The following is a 22,325-nucleotide window of genomic DNA, read 5'->3' on the forward strand; positions in this document are numbered from 1 at the left end:
GAATAGATTCATTGTCGCTTGACTTCTGAGGGAGAGACAGTGCACTGCCTGCCTGTCAAGCAGTGAGAGCAGCAGACACACTGAAGGAAGGAAAGTGACACAGACAGACTCACAGACAGATCCGCCAGTCAACTCACCTCCCTCAGGTAATTCAATCTCCTGACCTAGGGGCCTCTCAGTGTCACTGTGTTCCTCTGCATGTGTCTTATTACGTTGAATCTACTGGGAAAATGGTCTGTGACTGCACGTTGATTCTGATGAGGATGAATGATGATGATGCATTTCTGTTGCTTTAACAGTCCATAAGGGTTCACAGATAGTCCTGTGAGTGTTAATAGATCGTGTCGTCCTGGAATCTGAGGGCAGCATGTGTAGTAGACATGCTGATCAATGCGCAGCATTGCCATGTCTTGACTGTAAAGTCAGCAGACTATGGTGACAGAGAGCAGAAGTAAACCATTGCACAGTGGTTAAACAGGAAGTACGTTGGGATGTGGTTAGCCTTGCTGCAACTACTGAAAAGTATTCTAACATGTGAAAGCTAACAGTAACTCAGATATAAATTTACATTTTCTAAAAGATTCCAACATATCTTCACTATTCATTGAATAACATGTGCATCAGCATGTGGAATTGGCTGACACGTGAATTTGTAATCTTTTGAACTCACACTGCTGTAGCCATTTGAAAATTATGAACAAAATATAATATATATTTTGTCTTTCAATTGTGCTTGAAGAATCCATAACACACACTACACTTAAAGGAATGTGCCTTTGAATACAAAATTTTTTAGAGAAACCAAGGAAGCACAATTGATTGCTGTATAAAGATTACTTTGAGTGACAGACAGATTGGCTTTGATAAATGTCCACATCATAATATTGTTCCAATAAACCTCTCTTCCTATATCTAATCCATGCAAATGTACCTTACTCTTTGATTATTTTCTTACTACATAATGAATAAGCTGTTTGTTTAAAAGAGAACAAGATTTACATGTGAAATCTGATGTACCATGATTGATGTTTGTGGGTATTGCAGTTTTATTTCCATAAAGGCCCTTGATGATTTTAGTGACTGAGTCCACAGGTAATCCTTGATGACAGATGAGGGTTTTAGGGATTTCAAATCAAGTAACTGGATTTGCCTCATGAAAGATAATGCCCCTCATGATCAAAATGCAAAGACAAATTTTACTTCATCATCAAAAAGTAAAGTCTGGGTAAATGTCGGCCCTAAAAAGGCAATAATGTCCTATTGTTAGATTAGTGAACATCACAGTGTCATTGTGTCATCCAGCGTGTGGTTTATTGAATCATCAGAGAGTGTCTCACTGCTGATTGAAATGAAATCCTTGCAAAGTGACAAAGCTGGTCATTTTGAAACATGGTGTGAAAATACATCAGTTTCGCTTCTGCTTCTGACCTCTATAGCTATAGTGGGCGAAAGGTAACAAAACCCGGATCTCCTTGTTCTTACTTATTTTAGAATTTAGAAGTGTGCTACTGGGCCTCACGAGTGGCGCAGCAGTCTAAGGCACTGCATCGCAGTTCTAGAGGTGTCACTACAGACCTGGGTTCGATCCTGGGCTGTATCACAACCGGCCGTGATCGGGAGTCCCATAGGGCGGCGCACAATTGGCCCAGTGTCGTCCAGGTTAGGGGAGGGTTTGGCTGGGGGGCTTTACTTGGCTCATTGCGCTCTAGCGACTCGTGTTGTGGGCCGGGCGCCTGCAGGCTGACCTCGGTGAATGGTGTTTCCTCCGACACATTGGTGCGGCTGGCTTCCGGGTTAAGCAGGCGTGTGTTATGAAGCGCTGTTTGGTGGCTCGTGTTTCGGAGGACGCATGACTTGACCTTCGCCTCCTGAGCCCGTTGGGGAGTTGCAGCGATGAGACAAGATTGAAATTGGGGAGAAAAAGGGGGTAAAAATATAATATATAATAAAGAAGTGGGCTACTACAGTACATACATTGTTGAATATAGACGAATAATGGTCTCTAGACCCTTCTCCATACTATAGGTTTAGAAAACCATAGATGTAATCTCTAGAAGCCACTCAGGTTTCTTCTGATGAGGTGGGTGACAATGGAAAGAGAGACATTTGTTACTCATCCCCAAACTTCACACCTCGGAGGCAAGCAGAGCAGACCTAGTTTAAAATGGGTCTCTGTATCTAACGTGACCTTATATCTCTCGCTGTGTCTGTGGTTTACAGCCGTAGAGCTCTCGATGAAGCCACAGTGAAATGGCAGCCATTCTTCCTGTCTGTTATCACTATAGCAACCTGTACTTCACTCTCAACTCAGACTGAGGCCTAGAATGTATACTTAGTCCTAAGGTAGATGAGGAAGAATTCAGAGAAGTTTCCGATAAACACATACTCACGCACAAACTTTGATTTGGTCTGGCTAACCACATTGAATGTCACAAGACAAACTTCTCTGAATTGCATAATAGATTATTTTCCCTATTTCACACAAGTCTTAAGCAATATCCTCATGATGATTTTGTATATGTGTTGTTGGGGATACTTGGAAATGCTAGTTTTGTGATAATGACTTGCAGTTGCAAAGAGGTGTAATAAAGACACATGAATAGTGTGAATTACCTCACCAGAAAAAGTATAAAGAAGCTCACTAGAAGCAGAATACTTTAGAACGAAATAGACATCAGAGCCCAGAACCACTGGGTACAGCAAATCACATTTTGTAGCAATTATCAGTGACAACATGCAGAAAGTTCCTCCTTGTTGAGTATGTTCATGGGTTTATAAAGTTGAAGTTGTGTTTGATGGTTTCAGATCCCACAAAATGGCTGCTCCAGCACAGATTTCTCAAGATGAGTTGGAAGAACTGAGAGAAGCCTTTGCTAAGATCGGTGAGAGCCTGACAGGGAGCCTGAACAAACTCCAATCCTGATTTTCCCCCATACTAAGACGGAAACTGAAACATAGTTGATAAATCATAGACTCACTTCACTCTCTCTTTTATTCTGGGTCACTGACTCATTATGCATTCAACAAGGCTACATTTTACATGACCTTTGACTTATCCGTCCTGTTCCAGATGTGGACTCTCATGGCCACATTGGCACAGAAGAGCTCAATGACCTGTTCAAAGCTTCCAACCTGCCATTGCCGGGATACAAAGTCAGAGAGATCATCCAGGATCTGACCAAGACAGGAGACATGCATGACGGCAAAGTCACCTTCGACGAGTTTGCTAATGTAAGTTCAGAGGTCAAGAGGTTCAAATCAATGGCGTTTACAAAAAGTAAATGTCAAAGAACAATAGAACATAGCTTAATACATTTTCACATGACACCAGAGATACATGGTCTCATCTTACCACAATTTTTCCTTTCACTAAGGTGGTCCATGGACTGAAGAGTACAGAAGTTGCTAAGACCTTCAAGAAAGCCATCAACAAGAAGGAGGGCATCTATGCCGTAGCAGGAACTTCAGAGCAGTCCAGCTCAGGCACACAGCACTCCTACTCAGGTGACTGCCCCTACTTGTTTCACTGAATGAGAATGCCCCCAAGCTACCTATTTGAGTCACTCTCTAGATATATCTGTAGCCAACATGACACAGGAAGCACAAATCATTCAAATGAGACATACAGAACCACATCTATCTCTATGTCTGGAACAATCCATAAGTACAACAACTCTTCCTGGTCTGTGAAGTCACATATCTGAACGTCTCTGATTGGCTAATGTATATAAATATTTCCCATAAGTACAAATACTGTATATTGTGCATTCACCCCCATACCCACACCTTTCTCCACTGACAGAGGAGGAGAAGGTGGCTTTTGTGAACTGGGTGAATAAGGCCTTGGAGAAAGACCCAGACTGCAAGCATGTCCTCCCCATGGACCCCACCACCAACGATCTGTTCACCGCTGTCGGAGATGGGATCGTTTTATGGTACTTTCTAACTGGTCTCATAGACTTACTTTAGAGTAAAAACCGATTCCTATGGCAATATTCCATTGATATCTAACTATGCATCTCTCCTTCACCTGGTAGTAAGATGATCAACCAGTCTGTTCCGGACACCATCGATGAAAGAACCATCAACAAGAAGAAGCTCACACCCTTCACCATCCAGGTAACCTTTTACAGACATTACTGTAACACCACATGACTATCACAGGACAGCAGCTTTGTATAACCCATTGACACAGTAGTTTATTTTCTTTGTCATTATATACACTATGTCATACACATCTACAGTATGCTGTGTGTGTGCTGTGCTCTAACAGGAGAATCTGAACCTGGCTCTGAACTCTGCGTCGGCCATTGGCTGCCACGTAGTGAACATCGGAGCAGAGGACCTGAAGGAAGGCAGACAGCATCTGGTCCTGGGCCTGCTCTGGCAAGTCATCAAGATCGGTTTGTTTGCTGACATCGAGATCAGCAGGAACGAAGGTGTGTGTGTGTGTGTGTGTGTGTGTGTGTGTGTGTGTGTGTGTGTGTGTGTGTGTGTGTGTGTGTGTGTGTGTGTGTGTGTGTGTGTGTGTGTGTGTGTGTGTGTGTGTGTGTGTGTGTGTGTTAAATGTTTATTTGAATATGGGCTTTCAATATGTATGTGTTTTATAACTTTTTAACACGAGGGTGTCTATATATCTACTGTACATCACTTGATCTCTGTAGCCTTGTTTGAATTTATGTGTGTGTATAATAATATCAATGGTGTGTGCAGCTCTGATAGCCCTGCTGAGGGATGGGGAGAGCCTGGAGGACCTGATGAAGCTGTCCCCAGAGGAGCTGCTGCTGCGCTGGGCCAACTATCACCTAGAGGAGGCCGGCTGCTCCAAGATCAACAACTTCAGCTCTGACATAAAGGTGGGTCACACACGCTATGTCGGATCTGGATTGTCATATGACTGTGTCGCTCCTGGATCTTCATGTGCATTTGTGATTGTATTAATTTTCTGTTTTGCATTACAGGATTCCAAGGCCTACTACAACATCCTGAACCAAGTGGCCCCTAAGGGAGATGAGGAGGGAATCCCTCCTATTGCCATCGACATTTCAGGGATAAGGGTACATGCTCTTCCTACACTAGAAACATCAACCATTGAAGGTGCAATATTTTCGTCATTTCCTGGTTGCTAAAATCCGAATAGTTCGCCAAATGTATGTGACAATACAAGCAATGTATAGAATAGAGCAGGTATTTCCAATCTGGGGTACGCGTACCCCCAGGGCTACGGGCAATGCCGTCGGGGGTACGCCAAATAAAAATGTGATTCACATCTAAAAATGTTGCCTCGTTTCACAGCCAAAAATAAAATGTAACCATCTAGTATTCAGCGAAATAACAACACAATGTCAAATACAGGTAGCCTAGTCAAATAATTAACATCCAATCACATTAACCGTTACTCTCTCGCGTGAAACCTTCACTCTTGCACAGACATTTAGAAACAAAATTACAATTTGAAAAATAAGCAACGGGAGTTTTTTGAGCGAGAATAAAGACGACTTTCGAGTAGTAAGACTTGTATAAAAGCAACAGATACCATTAATAAGAAGGGGCTAGAAGCGTCTTATATGGTGAGCTACCGAGTGGCTAGGACAGGCAAGCCCCATACTATTGTGGAGGACTTAATTCTTCCTGCTGCTGCGGATATGTTTGGGACTATGCTGGGGGAAAAGGCAAAAAAAAACAATACAGAAAATGGCTTCATCAAACAACACTGTATCATGACGCATCAGTGACATGGCAGGAGATGTTTAGAAAAAATTACTGCTTCGCATACAAGCCAGTAAATTATATGCGTTACAGCTGGATGAGTCAGCAGACTTGGCGGGCCTGGCACAGCTCCTGGTATATGTCTGTTACATTTATGGGGGGTCAATTAAGGAAGACATCCTCTTCTGCAAACCACTGGAAACCAGGACAACAGGAGACAATATTTTTAAAGTACTAGACAGCTTTGTGACATCAAATGGACTTTGGTGGTCAAGATGTGTTGGTATCTGTACTGATGGCACAAAAGCCATGACAGTGAGACATAGTAGAGAGGTAATGCGCGTGCAAGCAGTTGCTCCCGATGCCACTTCAGGACACTGCAGCATCCACCGAGAGGCTCTTGCTGCCAAGGGAATGCCTAACAGCTTGAAAGACATTTTGGACACTACAGTGAAAATGGTTAACTTTGTTAAAGCAAGGCCCCTAAACTCTCGTGTATTTTCTGCACTATGCAATGATATGGGCAGCGACCATGTAACGCTTTTACAACATACAGAAGTGCGCTGGTTATCAAGGGGCAAAGTATTGACACGTTTTTTTTTAATTGAGAGACGAGCTTAAAATTTTCTTTACTGACCATAATTTTCACTTGTCTGACCGCTTGCATAATGACGAGTTTCTCACACGACTGGTCTATCTGGGTGATGTTTTTTCTCGCCTGAATGATCTGAATCTTGAGTTACAGGGACTCTCCCCAACTATAGCTCTTTTCTGTCTGCATTAACAAAGACAACACATACTGTAGGTCTTGCCATCATTGTAGGATTTTTTTTGTGTGCAAGTGAACTCAAGCTTACGGACAATGTCAAATGTGATATAGCGAAGCACCTGAGTGAGCTGGGTGCGCAATTACGCAGGTACTTACCGACACGGACGACACAAACAACTGGATTCGTTATCCCTTTCATGCCCAGCCTCCAGTCCACTTACCGATATCTGAACAAGAGAGCCTCATCAAAATTCCAACAAGCGGTTCTGTGAAAATTGAGTATCCTGCCTTGGCAAATCGCGCTGTTAAGACACTGATGCCCTTTGCAACCACTGTACCCATGTGAGAGTGGATTCTCGGCCCTCTCTAGTATGAAAACTAAATACAGGCACAGACTGTGTGTGGAAAATGATTTAAGACTGAGACTTTCTCCAACACAACCCAACATTGCAGAGTTAATATTCTATGAACAAATAAGGTTTTATAAGTAAGATGGCTAAATAAAGAGAAACATTATTGATTATTATGATTTGTGCCGGGTTCCCATGAGCCGGGTTGTGACAAACTCACACTGATTCTTATGTTTAATAAATGTATCGTATAGTGTGTGTGTGGCAGGCTTACAATGATGCCAAAAAAACAAATTTGAGAGTGCGCTGGCCCTGGTGCTAGAAGGGGGTACGCAGCTGGAGGTTGAATGTTTGAAGTGGTACCACTGGTGTAGAGAATCATTGTACCATCTAAACTGCTGTGAAATATTTTTTCAATAACAAAGAATGTGTTTTCAGCTGTTTGAAACTTTACAAAACTGAAAATAAAAGACGAAGAAACTAAACTTTAGAACGGGAACCATAGAAATAGTGCACTTAGAACACATCTACCCCTTCTTAGACTTGCTATCAATGAGAATGATACATCTATTACTAACATTTCTATGTGAATTTGGTCAGGTCACCCAAAAAGTTACATGTTGCAGCTTTAAATTTAGATTTCAGCCAACCTGATCAACAGACAGTGTTGTTCTTCTAGCCACCTAGGTTAAAAATGGCTGCTAAATTGACCATATTATCAATGAGTGATACATCAGATGTTGCTGTTAAAGATCTCCCTACCACCCCCTGCAGGAGAAAGAGGACATAAAGAGAGCAGAGTGCATGTTGGAGCAGGCTGACCGTCTGGGCTGCCGGCAGTTTGTCACAGCAACAGACGTGGTCCGCGGCAACCCTAAGCTGAACTTAGCATACATTGCCAACCTGTTCAACAAGTACCCTGCCCTGAAGAAGCCTGAGAACCAGGACATCGACTGGAGCTCCATCGAGGGTCAGTTTTGGGACCAGACCATAACCCAGTTCCTGAGCATCCCTTCTTCCTGATTATAATATAAACCATATATACAAGGCCTAAACCAGTGTGTAATGCTGTCTCGGCCACTTCCAGGTGAAACCAGAGAGGAGCGCACCTTCAGGAACTGGATGAACTCACTGGGGGTCAACCCTCGTGTCAACCACCTCTATGTGTAAGTACAGGTCACTCCATCTTATTACACACCATTTCCAATCATTTGGAAACCACACTCATTTAAAGTGTGTGTGCATGTTTTACAGGGACATAGATGATGCTTTGGTCATCTTCCAGCTCTATGAGAAGATCAATGTGCCAGTGGATTGGGACAGAGTAAACAAACCCCCTTACTCCAAACTGGGCAGCAACATGAAGAAGGTGAGACAAGGAACAATACGAGTTCTCCCAAAGTGCGATCATGATTAAAATGATCAATTGTCCTTTTTTTTAACAGTACAAAACATACACATACAGACGCACACAAGTATCAACGACATCACACCTACCCAGACCTGCTCACACCCCCATCTCCAGCACCCACATCATTATCCGCCACAGCCTCAAACTGCACCATTTTGTTTCTCTCCGTCACCCACGTACTTTCAGCATTTAGATAAGAACATGCTTTACCTTTCCATTGTGTTAACGATGGAGGTTTGGTTGTTTTCCCGTTTTTAAGTTTACATTTTTTTCAAGATGATTGACGAGAAAAGTATCATCCAACCCATCGGGTATCTCACTGCACTTTCATATGCCTGAAATATGCAGACAGATTAAAAGCACATTTACATTGTAATACTTATGACAGCCAACTTTCTAACTCTGCTGATAACTTTTGGACTTTATAGCATTCCCAGAAGGCATTGATTATTGAGTTATTGTTCGTTTTACACTTAATACATGACTCTGTCGTTGTGCTGTAGAATTAGTGAATTTTGTATCTTGCATAATACATTCTTTACATTAGTTTAAACTGGAATAAGCGTACATTTTCGTTAACCTGTAATTTTGTTAGGTACGTTCCAATATTCCCTCCATTTTGTGCCAATATCACTTATTTTTAAGTCTTGGTTCCAATAGATGTTATTTTTTCTAAGAGATTGTCTGTTGGATAGGCTCTCTGCAAGGTTTTGTACAGTGCCTTTGGAAAGTATTCAGACCCCTTGACTTTTTCCACATTTTGTTAGGTTACAGCCTTATTCTAAAATTCATTAAATCGTTTTTTTCCCCTCATCAATCTACACACAATACCCCATAATGACAAAGCAAAAACAGGTTTGCAAATATATTAAAAAGGCAAATATCTCATTTACATAAGTATTCAGACCTTTTACTCAATACTTTGTTGAAGGACATTTGGCAGCGATTACAGCCTTGTGTCTTCTTTGGTATGACTCTACAAGCTTGGCACACCTGTATTTGGGGAGTTTCTCCCATTCTTCTCTGCAGATCATCTCAAGCTCTGTCAGGTTGGATGGGGAGCGTTGCTGCACAGCTATTTTCAGGTCTCTCCTGGGCCACTCAAGGACATTCAGAGATTTGGCTGGGCTGGGCCACTCAAGGACATTCAGAGATTTGTCCCGAAGCCACTCCTGCGTTGTCTTGGATGTGTGCTTAGGGTTGTTATCCTGTTGGAAGGTGAACCTTCGCCCCAGTCTGAGGTCCTGAGCAATCTGGAGCAGGTTTTCATCAAGGATCTCTCTGTAACGCTGAAAAAATCCCCACAGCGTGATGCTGCCACTACCATGTTTCACCGTAGGGATGGTGCCAGCTTTCCTCCAGATGTGACACTTGGCATTCAGGCCAAAGAGTTCAATCTTGGTTTCATCAGACCAGAGAATCTTGTTTCTCATGGTCTGAGAGTCTTTAGGTGCTATTTGGAAAACTCCAAGCGGGCTGTCGTGTGCCATTTACTGAGGAGAGGCTTTTGTCTGGCCATTCCACCATATTGGCCTGATTGGTGGAGTGCTACAGAGATGGTTGTCCTTCTGGAAGGTTCTCCCATCTCCAAAGAGGAACTCTGGAGCTCTGTCAGAGTGACCATCGGGTTCTTGGTCACCTCCCTGACCAAGGCCTTTCTCCCCCGATTGCTCAGTTTGGCCAGGCAGCCAACTCTAGAAATTGCGGCCAGCTCTAGGAAGAGTCTTGGTGGTTCCAAACTTATTCCATTTAAGAATGATGGAGACCACTGTGTTCTTGCGGACCTTCAATGCCTCAGATTTGTTTTGGTACCCTTCCCCAAACCTGTGCCTTGACAACAATCCTGTCTCAGAGCTCTACGGACAATTCCTTCGACCTCATGGCTTGGTTTTTGCTCTGACAATCACTGTCAATTGTGGGACCTTATATAGACAGGTGAGCGCCTTTCCAAATCATGTCCAATCAATTGAATTTACCACAGGTGGACTCCAATAAAGTTGATCAATGGAAACAGGGTGCCCCTAAGCCCCTAAGATCAGTTTCGAGTCTCATAGTATAGGGTCTGAATACTTATGTAAATAAGGTATTTCTGTTTTTGCCAAAATTTCCCAACATTTCTAAAAACCTGTTTTCACTTTGTCATTGTGGGGTATTGTGTGTAGATTGCTGAGGATTTGTATTTATTTAATCCATTTTAGAATAAGGCTGTAACGTAATAAAATGAGGAAAAAGTCAAGGGGTCTGAATACTTTCCGAAGGCACTGTACAAAACCTTGCAGAGAGCCTATCCAACAGATATACTTTTCCCACGGCACTTGCCTATCATATGAATATCCTTTTTTGACTCAAATAGGATTCCCTCAAGATGGCTCTGACGCCTGTCACGAGAATTTTCACTCCCAATGATGATAACTAAACAATCATTTAAGCTTTGACCAATTCCCGATGTTTGTAAGACCATGGGTTTAATAATAATTAGGCATAGTCTCAGATTCTGCAAAAGGTTCGTTGTTCTTTATTCACGAGAGCTCTGAAGTAAAAAATGCATACACAGTCATTTTATAACTCCCACACACACACACACACACACACACACACACACACACACACACACACTCACTTTATCACTTTTCTACCAGCCTAAGCCTCCCTAGATTAGAAAAGGCCCTCTTTCCTGTTGTCAGTTTTTCAGAGTTACAACCAGGTCATGTGTAGTTCAATTGTCCTTTGTTTTCTCAACCATACATTTCTCACCCTTAACTTGTCTCACACATACATTATTGGATTATAGTCTTATAATTCTAATACATTTCACATAGTCGTATACGTGTCAAGGTGGAATTCTTTAGTCATTACTTTAAACATATAAATTCCTTTAGCAACGCCCAAAAGATTTAAAATAGAAATTTCACAAATATGAAACTTTTAAGTTGCATGTATTTAAAAATATCTACATTGGTCAGTCCAAAATTCCCTTTTAATTCTGTCATGGAAAAACATGTATTTCCTATTACCAAGTCATTTACGGTGTCTATGCCTTTAGTTTTCCATGTGGACCAATTTATCTGTGAATTCTGAAAAGCTATCCAAGGATTGTTCCACAGGGTTGTGATTTTATGGAGTAATATTGGTTCATGTAGAACACGTTTCATTTTCTTCCATATTGTTATAGTGTTCTTAGCTATGAAGATGTTACTGTTCTTAGCTTTATTATTTGAAAATAGAGATGAGCATGCACGTCTTCAATATGTACCCATTGGTCCTCTTTAGAGCATTTAACTACAATGAGTATCCAAAACATTAAGAACACCTGCTCTTTCCATGACATAGATTGACCAGGTATATCCAGGTGAAAGCTATGATCTCTTATTGATGTCACTTGTTAAATTCACTTCAATTAGTGTAGATGAAGGGGAGGAGACAGGTTAAATAAGGATTTTTAAACCTTGAGACAATTGAGACATGAATTGTGTATGTGTGCCATTCAGAGGGTGAATGGGAAAGACAAAATATATAAGTGCCTTTGAACGGGGCATGGCAGTAGGTAAGCGCACTGGTTTGTGTCAAGAACTGCAACGCTGCTGTTTTTTTCACGCTCAACAGTTTCCTGTGTGTATCAAGAATGGTCCACAACCCAACGGACATCTAGCCAACTTGACAAAACTGTGGGAAACATTGGAGCAAACATGGGCCAGCATCCCTGTGGAACGCTTTCGACACCTTGTAGAGTCCATGCCTAGACAAATTGAGGCTATTCTGAGGTTCATATGCCCATATAATGTCTGTTATGACCGAATATACTTTTTTAAAGAATGTCTTCGGTGAGGTAATTGGTATTACCAAGAATAAATATAAGTACTTTGGGAGCCATGCCAATCTGAAGAGGTTTATTCTACCTGTAAGATTTTAGATTTTTTTTAACCTTTATTTAACTAGGCAAGTCAGTTTCAACTGGCTCCTCCGTCGAGACGTTCCCTGAATGCCCATCTGCTAGCCGCGACCCGCTAGCTGTCTAGAGCATATCGGACTGTTAGCTGAAGAGGCCCATCGGACAAATTCTTTGGCCACAATACCTATTATGCCAATTGGCCTGGACCTTTTTACCACACGGAGCCCTGCTGATCCATCACGACTGGTCTGCCAACGTAACAGCACGAGGGGGCTACAACAGACTTCTTCCGTCGCGGCGTCCCTCTAAGGGTCTTCTGCTAGCTTGCTAGGGCCGGCCCGCTAGCTGTCTGAATCGCCGTGTCTCCAACCCACCAAACTACTCACTGGACCCCATGATCACTCGGCTACGCATGCCTCTCCCTAATGTCAATATGCCTTGTCCATTGCTGTTTTGGATAGTGATTATTGCCTTATTTCACTGTAGAGCCTCTTGCCCTGCTCAATACGCCTTAGCTAACCCTTTAGTTCCACCTCCCACACATGCGGTGACCTCACCTGGTTTAAATTATGTTTCTAGAGACAATATCTCTCTCATCGTCACTCAATGCATAGGTTTACCTCCACTGTATTCACATCCTACCATACCTTAGTTTGTACATTATTCCTTGAATCTATTCTACCATGCCCAGAAACCTGCTCCTTTAACTCTCTGTTCCGAACGTACTAGACGATCAGTTCTTATAGCCTTTAGCAATACCCTACTCCTCTTCTGTACCTCTGGTGATGTAGAGGTTAAACCAGGCCCTGCAGTGCCTAGCTCCACTCCCATTCCCCAGGCGCTCTCATTTGTTGACTTCTGTAACTGTAAAAGCCTTGGTTTCATGCATGTTAACATTAGAAGCCTCCTCCCTAAGTTTGTTTAATTCACTGCTTTAGCACACTCTGCCAACCCGGATGTCCTAGCAGTGTCTGAATCCTGGCTCAGGAAGACCACCAAAAACCCTGAAATTTCCATGCCTACAATAACATTTTCCGACAAGATTGAACTGCCAAAGGGGGCGGAGTTGCAATCTACTGCAGAGATAGCCTGCAGAGTTCTGTTTTACTATCCAGGTCTGTGCCCAAACAATTCGAGCTTCTACTTCTAAAAATTCACCTTTCCAGAAACAAGTCTCTCACTGTTGCCGCTTGCTATAGACCACCCTCTGCCCCCAGCTGTGCCCTCGACACCATATGTGAACTGATTGCCCCCCATCTATCTTCTGAGCTCGTGCTGCTAGGTGACCTAAACTGGGACATGTTTAACACCCCGGCCGTCCTACAATCTAAGCTTGATGCCCTCCATCTCACACAAATTATCAATGAACCTACGAGGTACAACCCCAAATCCGTAAACACGGGCACCCTCTTAGATATCATCCTAACCAACCTGCCCTCCAAATACAACTCTGCTGTCCTCAACCAGGATCTCAGCGATCACTGCCTCATTGCCTGCATCCGTAATGGGTCTCCGGTCAAATGACCACTCCTCATCACTGTCAAACGCTCCCTAAAACACTTCAGCGATGCAGGCCTTTCTAATCGACCTGGTATCCTGGAAGGATATTGACCTCATTCCGTCAGTAGAGGATGCCGGGTTATTCTTTAAAAGTGCTTTCCTCACCATCTTAAATAAGCATGCCCCATTCAAATAATGTAGAACCAGGAACAGATATAGCCCTTGGTTCACTCTAGACCTGACTGCCCTTGACCAGCACAAAAACATCCTGAGGCGTTCTGTATTAGCATCGAATAGCCCCCGCGATATGCAACTTTTCAGGGAAGTTAGGAACCAATATACACAGGCAGTTAGGAAAGCAAAGGCTTGCTTTTTCAAACAGAAATTTGCATTCTGTAGCACAAACTCCAAAAAGTTCTGGGACACTGTAAAGTCCATGGAGAATGAGAGCACCTCCTCCCAGCTGCCCACTGCACTGAGGCTAGGAAACACTGTCACCACCAATAAATCCACGATAATTGAGAATTTCAATAAGCATTTTTCTACGGCTGGCCATGCTTTCCACCTGGCTACCCCTACCCCGGTCAACAGCCCTGCTCCCCCCACAGCAACTTGCCCAAGCCTCCCCCATTTCTCCTTCACCCAAATCCAGATAGCTGATGTTCTGAAAGAGGTGCAAAATGTAGACCCCTACAAATCAGCCGGGCTAGACAATCTGGACCTTCTCTTTCTAAAATGATCCGCCGAAATTGTTGCAACCCCTATTACTAGCCTGTTCAACCTCTCTTTCGTATCGTCTGAGATCCCCAAAGATTGGAAAGCTGCCGTGGTCATCCCCCTCTTCAAAGGGGGAGACACTCTAGACCCAAACTGCTACAGACCTATATCTATCCTACCCTGCCTTTCTACGGTCTTTCGAAAGCCAAGTTAACAAACAGATCACCCACCATTTCGAATCCCACCGTACCTTCTCCGCTATGCATTCTGGTTTCCGAGCTGGTCATGGGTGCACCTCAGCCATGCTCAAAGTCCTAAACGATATCATAACCGCCATCAATAAGAGACAATACTGTGTAGCTGTATTCATCGACCTGGCCAAGGCTTTCGACTCTGTCAATCACCACATTCTTATCGGCAGACTCAACAGTCTTGGTTTGTCAAATGACTGTCTCGCTGGTTCACCAACTCCTTCACAGACAGAGCTCAGTGTGTCAAATCGGAGGGCCTGTTGTCCGGACCTCTGGCAGTCTCTATGGGTGTGCCACAGGGTTCAATTCTTGGGCCAACTCTTTTCTCTGTATACATCAGTGATTTCGCTCTTGCTGCTGGTGATTCTCTGACCCACCTCTACTCAGACGACACCATTCTGTATACTTCTGGCCCTTCTTTGGACACTGTGTTAACTAACCTCCAGACGAGTTTCAATGCCATACAATTCTCCTTCCATGGCCTCCAACTGCTCTTAAATGCAAGTAAAACTAAATGCATGCTCTTCAACCGATCGCTGCCCAGACCTGCCCGCCCGTCCAGCATCACTACTCTGGACAACTACAAATACCTGGGTGTCTGGTTAGACTGTAAACTTTCCTTCCAGACTCACATTAAGCATCTCCAATCCAAAATTAAATCTAGAATCGGCTTCCTATTTCGCAACAAAGCATCCTTCACTCATGCTGCCAAACATACCCTCGTAAAAAACGGACTATCCGACCGGTCCTTGACTTTGGCAATGTCATTTACAAAATAGCCTCCAACACTCTACTCAGCAAATTGGATGCAGTCTATCACAGTGCCATCCGTTTTGTCACCAAAGCCCCATATACTACCCACCACTGCGACCTGTATGCTCTCGTTGGCTGGCCCTCGCTTCATATTTGTCACCAAACCCACTGGCTCCAGGTCATCTATAAGTCTTTTGCTAGGTAAAGCCCCACCTTATCTCAGCTCACTATTCACCATAGCCTCACCCACCCGTAGCACGCGCTACAGCAGGTATATTTCACTGGTCACCCCCAAAGCCAATTCCTCATTTGGCTGCCTTTCCTTCCAGTTCTCTGCTGCCAATGATTGGAACAAACTGCAAAAATCACTGAAGCTGGAGACTCATATCTCCCTAACTAACTTTAAGCACCAGCTGTCAGAGCAGCTCACAGATCACTGCACCTGTACATAGCCCATCTGTAAATAGCCCATCCAACTACCTCATCCCCATACTGTTGTTTATTTTATTTTGCTCCTTTGCACCCCAGTATCTCTACTTGCACACTCATCTTCTGCATATCTATCACTCCAGCGTTTAATTGTAATTATTTCGCCACTATGGCCTATTTATTGCCTTACCTCCCTTATCCTACCTCATTTGCACACACTGTATGTTTATTTATTCCATGTGTAACTCTGTTGTTGTTTGTGTCGCACTGCTTTGCTTTATCTTGGCCAGGTCGCAGTTGTAAAGGAGAACTTGTTCTCAACTAGCCTCCCTGGTTAAATAAAGGTGAAATAAAAAAATAATAAAATAAAATTGATAAATCTATATTTAGTTTTTTAGCGTATTGTATTAAACTGAAACATGTTATTGTATTTGTTTGTGTCTATTCTTAATAAACTGTGTTTGATTGATATGGATCAAGTCTAGTAAGACTTTTCCCATTCTATTGCTGTTATTTTTTGTCACAATTTATTAAACTTACAGGTGTGTGATCAGCAGTTTACTCTCCAGATTCTCCTGGTTTTAATATAACTGAGAAACCTTTTTGATACATGGAACTAGAAGCACTGAATTGAGTGACCTGTGTTGTCATTTGTGAAAATAAGGGTGATACTTTGTCCCAAAATGTTAAATAAAATTCTATGAGAAGCCCGTCCATTCCTGGTGTTTTTCTCCACGCAAACATTTTAACAGTATCTAATATTTTTTGGGGGGGTGATCTGTTTTTAGTAATTATTTTTTGTCTGCTGATAATTGCTTCAGTGTTGTTGAGTCTAAGAAGGTTGTAGGATCAGTCCAACTGTTGTTTATTTTTGATTTATACAGATTTTCATAGAAGCTTTTCAATTGATTGACTGATTACTGATTGATTGATTGTGTTTGTCTGTGCCAGTTGGAGAACTGTAACTATGCAGTGGAGCTTGGGAAGAAGGAGGCCAAGTTCTCCCTGGTTGGCATCGCTGGACAGGACCTGAATGAAGGCAACAGAAAACTCACCCAGGCGCTGCTGTGGCAGCTGATGAGGAGGTAATGCAACAGAATACTGTTAAAATGCTTCAGATTATACATTTTTCCTGTTCCGGTCATGTGATCAGGAAAAACCCCTATGCAGGCCCAATGCATACTCCATAATTCCACATTTAGAAGGATCCATCTCTTTCTCTCAGGTACACACTGAACATTCTGGAGGAGCTTGGTGATGGGCAGAAGGTGAATGATGACACCATCGTCACCTGGGTCAACGATACACTCACACAGGCTGGCAAAGGCACCATCTCTGGATTCAAGGTAGGCTGTACCTCTGCTGTTGAACATTTTCCTGACCATGGTACCTTTTTTTAAGTTCTAGACTTCATTTAGTCACTAAGCAGTAGAGAAAATACAAATACAGCACCCTCAACAGCAATAGCTCTCAGTGTGTGTGTGTGTGTGTGTGTGTGTCTGTGCCTCTGTAGGATGGGTCCATTGCCACCAGTATGCCAGTCCTGGACCTGATTGATGCCATCCAGCCAGGCTCTATCCGCTATGACCTAATCAAGGTGGAGGACCTGACTGATGAGGAGAAGCTCAATAACGCCAAGTACGTACTATGTGATGATAATCAAATTTAGGTACTAGCTTGATGAAAGAGAGGAAACGTTCAAGTTAACAGATGTAAAGATATCCCCACTAACACATCTCCTCTTAATCCTACCTGTTGTCAGGTATGCCATCTCCATGGCCAGGAAGATCGGAGCGCGGGTGTACGCCCTGCCTGAGGACCTGGTGGAGGTCAAACCTAAGATGGTGATGACGGTGTTCGCCTGCCTGATGGCCCGGGGCATGAAGAGGGTGTAGGGGTCACGACACCACAGAACACATCACCTGAAGCTGTTATCAGCACAACAACCAGAATCAGGGAAAAGAGAATACTAGCTCACTAAGTCAAGACAATTTCAATAATATAGCTAGTATGTCAGGAAATCACGGATTCAAAACTCAGGCCTAATATAGCGAAGAGCAGATAAAACTGGATAATATCACAAAGTCAAGCATTTTATTTTGATACGAGATTAAGCTCTTTCTAACTTTACTTTTTACTTCTTTAATTGATGCTATTAATGATGTGTTTTTCAATTTTAAATAGAGACCATTTTGCTTACAGACTGAAAATAAAGACATCAGGGAAACTGATGATTTTTTTTGTATTAAAAAAGAATGTTACTTGGTTTTGTTCACACGTATTGTAATACACATATTCTACACCTGTACAGTATGAGCAGCCTACTTACAAATAGTTGTTCTGCATTAAGAATCTACTCATGTGATAAACCATCTAGTTCACTTAAACATAGAGAACACATTCAAAACAGAACCCACCAATCCTATATTTGCATGTACAGTATGACTCACTGTAGAAAATATAAGCCAAAAATCCAGATGGTTCATCACATATCCATTTAATGAAACAAAACCGACAAGCTTCAATCTCTGAAGGGGAAAAAAAAACACTGTTTCAAAATATCTTTGTCCAGAAAAGAGAGGGAAGAACAGTAACTGAGTTCAAACCTGACTCCAGGTGGGTACTGGTGAGATCGTGAGGATTGTCTGGCTGGTAATACAGCCTTGGTCAGTATCTCTTGGAGCGCTATTTAGCGGATATTGCCTCTGTGGGCTTACTCCCTTGGGGGTGTTATTTGGCAGGACAGGCTAGTGCCACGTTCTATATGTACTGTTACTTGGCCGGTTTCGCCTCAGGGGGGGTTTCTCCTGTATCTAGGGTCTTGAGAAGGCGGAAGAGGCCAGCTGCCTCACGTATACGGCTGAACTCAATGCAGAAGGCCTGCACCTCGATGAACAGGTCCTGCACGTTGATGATCTTGTTCCGGATCAGAGACTGCAGGAACACACACACCAGGCGCACAAGGCGGTTCTGCCAATGGAAACAGAGAGGATTTACACAGACACATCTGGAACACTGGCAAACACAGTTAGAGCATCGACTAACATTAGTAGTGAACAGTCACCTTGAACGGGGACAACCCACAAATGAACTTCCTGTTACAATTTTCTGAGAATGGAAGTGGCATGCATCCTCCTGTAAGACAAGCTTTTCAATGTGACTGACAGGTCAAACAGCAATCTACAGGCTCCTGCCATGGCCCCTCCACAGTCCTCCTTACCTGCATGTACTTGTCTTTGATCTGTTCACATGTGGAGATACAGTTGGAGATGTACAGATGAATGAACTCTGGTGGGAGGTCCACAGCAGTTGTCAGCCTGTGCACACAAAAAATTACCTCATAAATAAACAGAAAAATAAACACATTTTAAAACTATACCTATATTGAAAACTGATTGTAGACAACTGAATTGTATAAATCAAATTCTATCCAAAGTCCCCACCTGTTGACCACCTCCATGGAGTGCAGGGACATGTCCATGTTGACCAGGACGGAGAAGTACTCAGTGATCTGGCTGGACTGCATTAGTTTGAGCAGCATCTCAATGGCCACCAGAGGGTTGTTCTCCACCAGGTCGGGCAGCTTGGCCGGGGTCAGACCGATGTGGTACACCAGTTTAGGATCCTTTTCCAGCTCACCCAGGAGCTGTAGGGAAAGAGGCAGCAATATTAAGAGAGACATTCAGGTTGAATTCACAAACGAAGGTTAAGAATATTTGAAATATATAAAATACAGTTTTGAGTAGACAGTGTACCTGTCTACTCACCTGTGACTGCTGCTGGGCAGACAGCGGGCTCTTGAATGCCTTGGCCATGATGCGTTTGATCTCCACGCCCGTGCTGTTCTTTACACACATAGAGCGGTCCCACTGCACACTGTGGTCTGGCTCCGTGGGGTTCAGCCACGCCAGCTCGTCTTCACACACGTGCAGCGGAGGGGGCGGCCGGATGAACTCTGGACGGAAGTGACCTGGGGAGAGGGAGGGTCATAGGTAGCTGTTACAGAATGGGTATGTGGCTTGGCTTACGTGATACTTGGGATATCCTATATACACTCTGTGGCCAGTTTATTAGGTACACCACCCAGTTCACAAAAATGGTTCGCTCCTACAGACAGTGAGTCACATGGCCATGGCTTGCTATATAAAGCAAGCAGACAGACACCGAGGCTTTTAGTTACTGTTCGATTGAACATTAGAAAGTGCAAAATGAGTTCCCTAAATGACGTTGATAGTCGGTGCCAGGCACGCTCGTTCCAGTATCTCAGAAACGTCCGGCCTCCTGGGCTTTTCACGCACGACAGTGTCTAGGGATTACAGAGAATGGTGTGACAAACAAAAAACGTGTGGCAGTCCTGTGGGTGAAAACAGCTTGTTGATGAGAATAGCAAGAATCGTGCAAGCTAACAGGCGGGCCACAAACAGTCAAATAATGGCGCAGTACAACAGTGGTGTGAAGAACGGCATCTCGGAACGCACAACTCGTCAGTCCTTTTCATGGATGGGCTATTGCAGCAGACGACCACACCGGGTTCTATACCTATTAGCTAAAAAGAAGAAGAAGCGGCTCCAGTGGGCACACGATCACCAACACTGGACAATTGAGGAGTGGAAAAACATTGCTTTGTCTGACGAATGCCAGTTCCCGTCATGCTGACGGCAGTCAGGATTTGTCGTAAGCAGCATGAGTCCATGGCCCCATCCTGCCTGGTGTCAACAGTACAGGCTGGTGGTGGTGGTGTAATGGTGTGGAGAATGTTTTCCTGGCACACGTTAGGTCTCTTGATACCAATTGAGCAACATTTTTGTTTAACACTTTTTTGGTTACTACATGATTATATATGTGTTATTTCATTGTTTTGATGTTTTCACTATTATTCTACAATGTAGAAAATAGTTAAAATAAAGAAAAGCCCTTACATGAGTAGGTGTGTCCAAACTTTTGACTGGTACTGTATGTCCTCCATAAACATAACTGATAGACTCATAACATCGTGATTGATTAAATGCTCCACTTACTCTCCAGTGCAGGTCGAGGCCCAGTCACCAGGGACTCTGTGATCTGATTGGCCACTGAGCTGTCAAACCCAGAGTTGGAGGAATCTGGGTCCGGGTCGCTGAGGATGCTGGGGAAGCTGGCCTTACTCTGGGTGGGTAGCTCTGACTGGCGCTCTGCAGGGTCAAGAAGAGAGAGAGAGATAAGAGAGTTTACATATTAAGTGTTAGAAATGCAGCATAATAAAGTGTAAAGAACTGTCTGTTGTACTACAGTAAGGATATGAGAGGTGTTATGTCTCAACACAGGCAAATAACTCTTTTTGAGCTGCCTAAAATTCTTGAGGTTCTATAACCATCCTCAATACAACAAACATGAGTGCATACATTTTGGTACTGTACCTGCCAAGGCCAACTGCAGCCCACTAATGTCTATGGACTGTGGCATGTTCCCCGTGTCCATGCATGACACCTGTCTGGGGGTCTTCTTGAAGAGTTCCCTTGGAGGTGCCAGCATCAGCTGGGAGAGGAAGAACTTCTCAGGTTGTGTTATGGGTGGCAAGAATCCTGTGGACAGTAAAATGATCAGTAAGTACTCAAATGTCGATGTTCAGCATAGACCTGGGTTGAGACATTACTTAAATACCTGTGGATGAAAGCAACACACACTTTTAACAATACTTATCACTATGCACACTGATAGGAGTCTAGACGCACTCACCTGACAGTTGTTTCTCCTGTTCCTCCCCAACTGGTGAGGGGTTCAGCAAGTGAGCAAAGACAGCGGCAAAGGGGTTGGCGGCAAGAGGCTCTGTGCGGTACATCTCCCAGAGAAGGTAGAGGGCGGTGAGGCGCTGGGCAGAGCTGGGCAGAAGATCTGGCTGTTGCAGCAGCATCACCAACACCGAACCCACTCGGAAATGTTCGGCCTTTGCGAAGTAATGATGAAACGCGGTTGACAGACTTTCAAAAGTGTTGGTGCAAGCTTCCTCAGAGATGATTCCCAAGAGGTTGGACAGCTCCTTCGGGGCGAGTGTCATTTTTCCTATGTGTAGTGATGGCTACAGTAACAAGCTGCTAGCTTTTAGCTACGTGACTAAAATGATCAATCACTGCTTGCTATTAGTCTTTAATAATTACAGGTAAATAGCATTATTCAGTTCATACTCTAAAACTGAAAAATAAGCTCGTTACATTTCCATGAACTCCACCGGAGTGCAGATATGGACAGCTAGCTAACGTTAACAATTAACGTTAGTAAATGTTATTAGCTCTAGCTAGTTAGCTTGCTAGTTTGTCAGTAAAGACTAAAGTCATTATAAAACAAAATTATACATCTTAACAATATCGACCTTGGTCAAAAAAATGTACATAACAATCTTAATGATCTAAAAGCATTAATTTGCTTATTCTCAAAGGTTAAATAAGAAGTAAATTAGCTAGCTTTTCTTGGCTGTCAAATTCTTCATCAGTTTCCACTTCGTTCACAACATTGGAGCGTAGAGTTTTGACCTTTGACACGACCCCGGTAACAACGTGCATTCTGGGAGATA

The 22,325-nt window shown here is 43.3% G+C and overlaps 3 protein-coding genes across 4 annotated transcripts in view; 2 read left to right on the plus strand and 1 right to left on the minus strand.

The window, feature by feature from the left end:
* On the plus strand, positions 1-18,044 carry LOC106582249 (plastin-2). Its single transcript, XM_014165132.2, has 16 exons — positions 1-146; positions 2,806-2,882; positions 3,071-3,231; positions 3,375-3,504; positions 3,803-3,935; positions 4,038-4,119; positions 4,274-4,439; positions 4,714-4,856; positions 4,962-5,057; positions 7,603-7,798; positions 7,916-7,994; positions 8,083-8,197; positions 16,730-16,863; positions 17,004-17,124; positions 17,292-17,416; positions 17,541-18,044. Exons 2-16 carry the CDS (start codon positions 2,816-2,818, stop codon positions 17,671-17,673), a joined length of 1,881 nt encoding a protein of 626 aa, XP_014020607.1. The 5' UTR covers positions 1-146; positions 2,806-2,815; the 3' UTR covers positions 17,674-18,044.
* The window catches only part of LOC106582252 (60S ribosomal protein L31), a 22,967-nt gene continuing 5,838 nt past the window's right edge, over positions 5,197-22,325 (plus strand). The window contains exons 1-2 of the mRNA XM_045704711.1: positions 5,197-5,203; positions 13,094-13,097. The gene's annotated coding sequence lies outside the window, so the exon portion shown is untranslated. The remainder of the gene's footprint in view (positions 5,204-13,093; positions 13,098-22,325) is intronic.
* On the minus strand, positions 18,257-22,290 carry LOC106582250 (CCR4-NOT transcription complex subunit 11). 2 transcript variants are annotated; one of them, XM_014165133.2, is made up of 7 exons: positions 21,494-22,290; positions 21,175-21,339; positions 20,797-20,949; positions 19,534-19,748; positions 19,222-19,424; positions 18,999-19,095; positions 18,257-18,748 (listed from the first exon to the last, which is right to left on the minus strand). In XM_014165133.2, exons 1-7 carry the CDS (start codon positions 21,810-21,812, stop codon positions 18,551-18,553), a joined length of 1,350 nt encoding a protein of 449 aa, XP_014020608.1. In that variant the 5' UTR covers positions 21,813-22,290; the 3' UTR covers positions 18,257-18,550. The 2 variants fall into 2 exon arrangements, with proteins under 2 accessions (XP_014020608.1, XP_014020609.1); XM_014165134.2 differs by having other exon boundaries at positions 19,546-19,748; positions 21,494-22,289.

Source organism: Salmo salar, chromosome ssa21, assembly GCF_905237065.1.
Source record: "Salmo salar chromosome ssa21, Ssal_v3.1, whole genome shotgun sequence".
Lineage (NCBI taxonomy): Eukaryota > Metazoa > Chordata > Actinopteri > Salmoniformes > Salmonidae > Salmo > Salmo salar.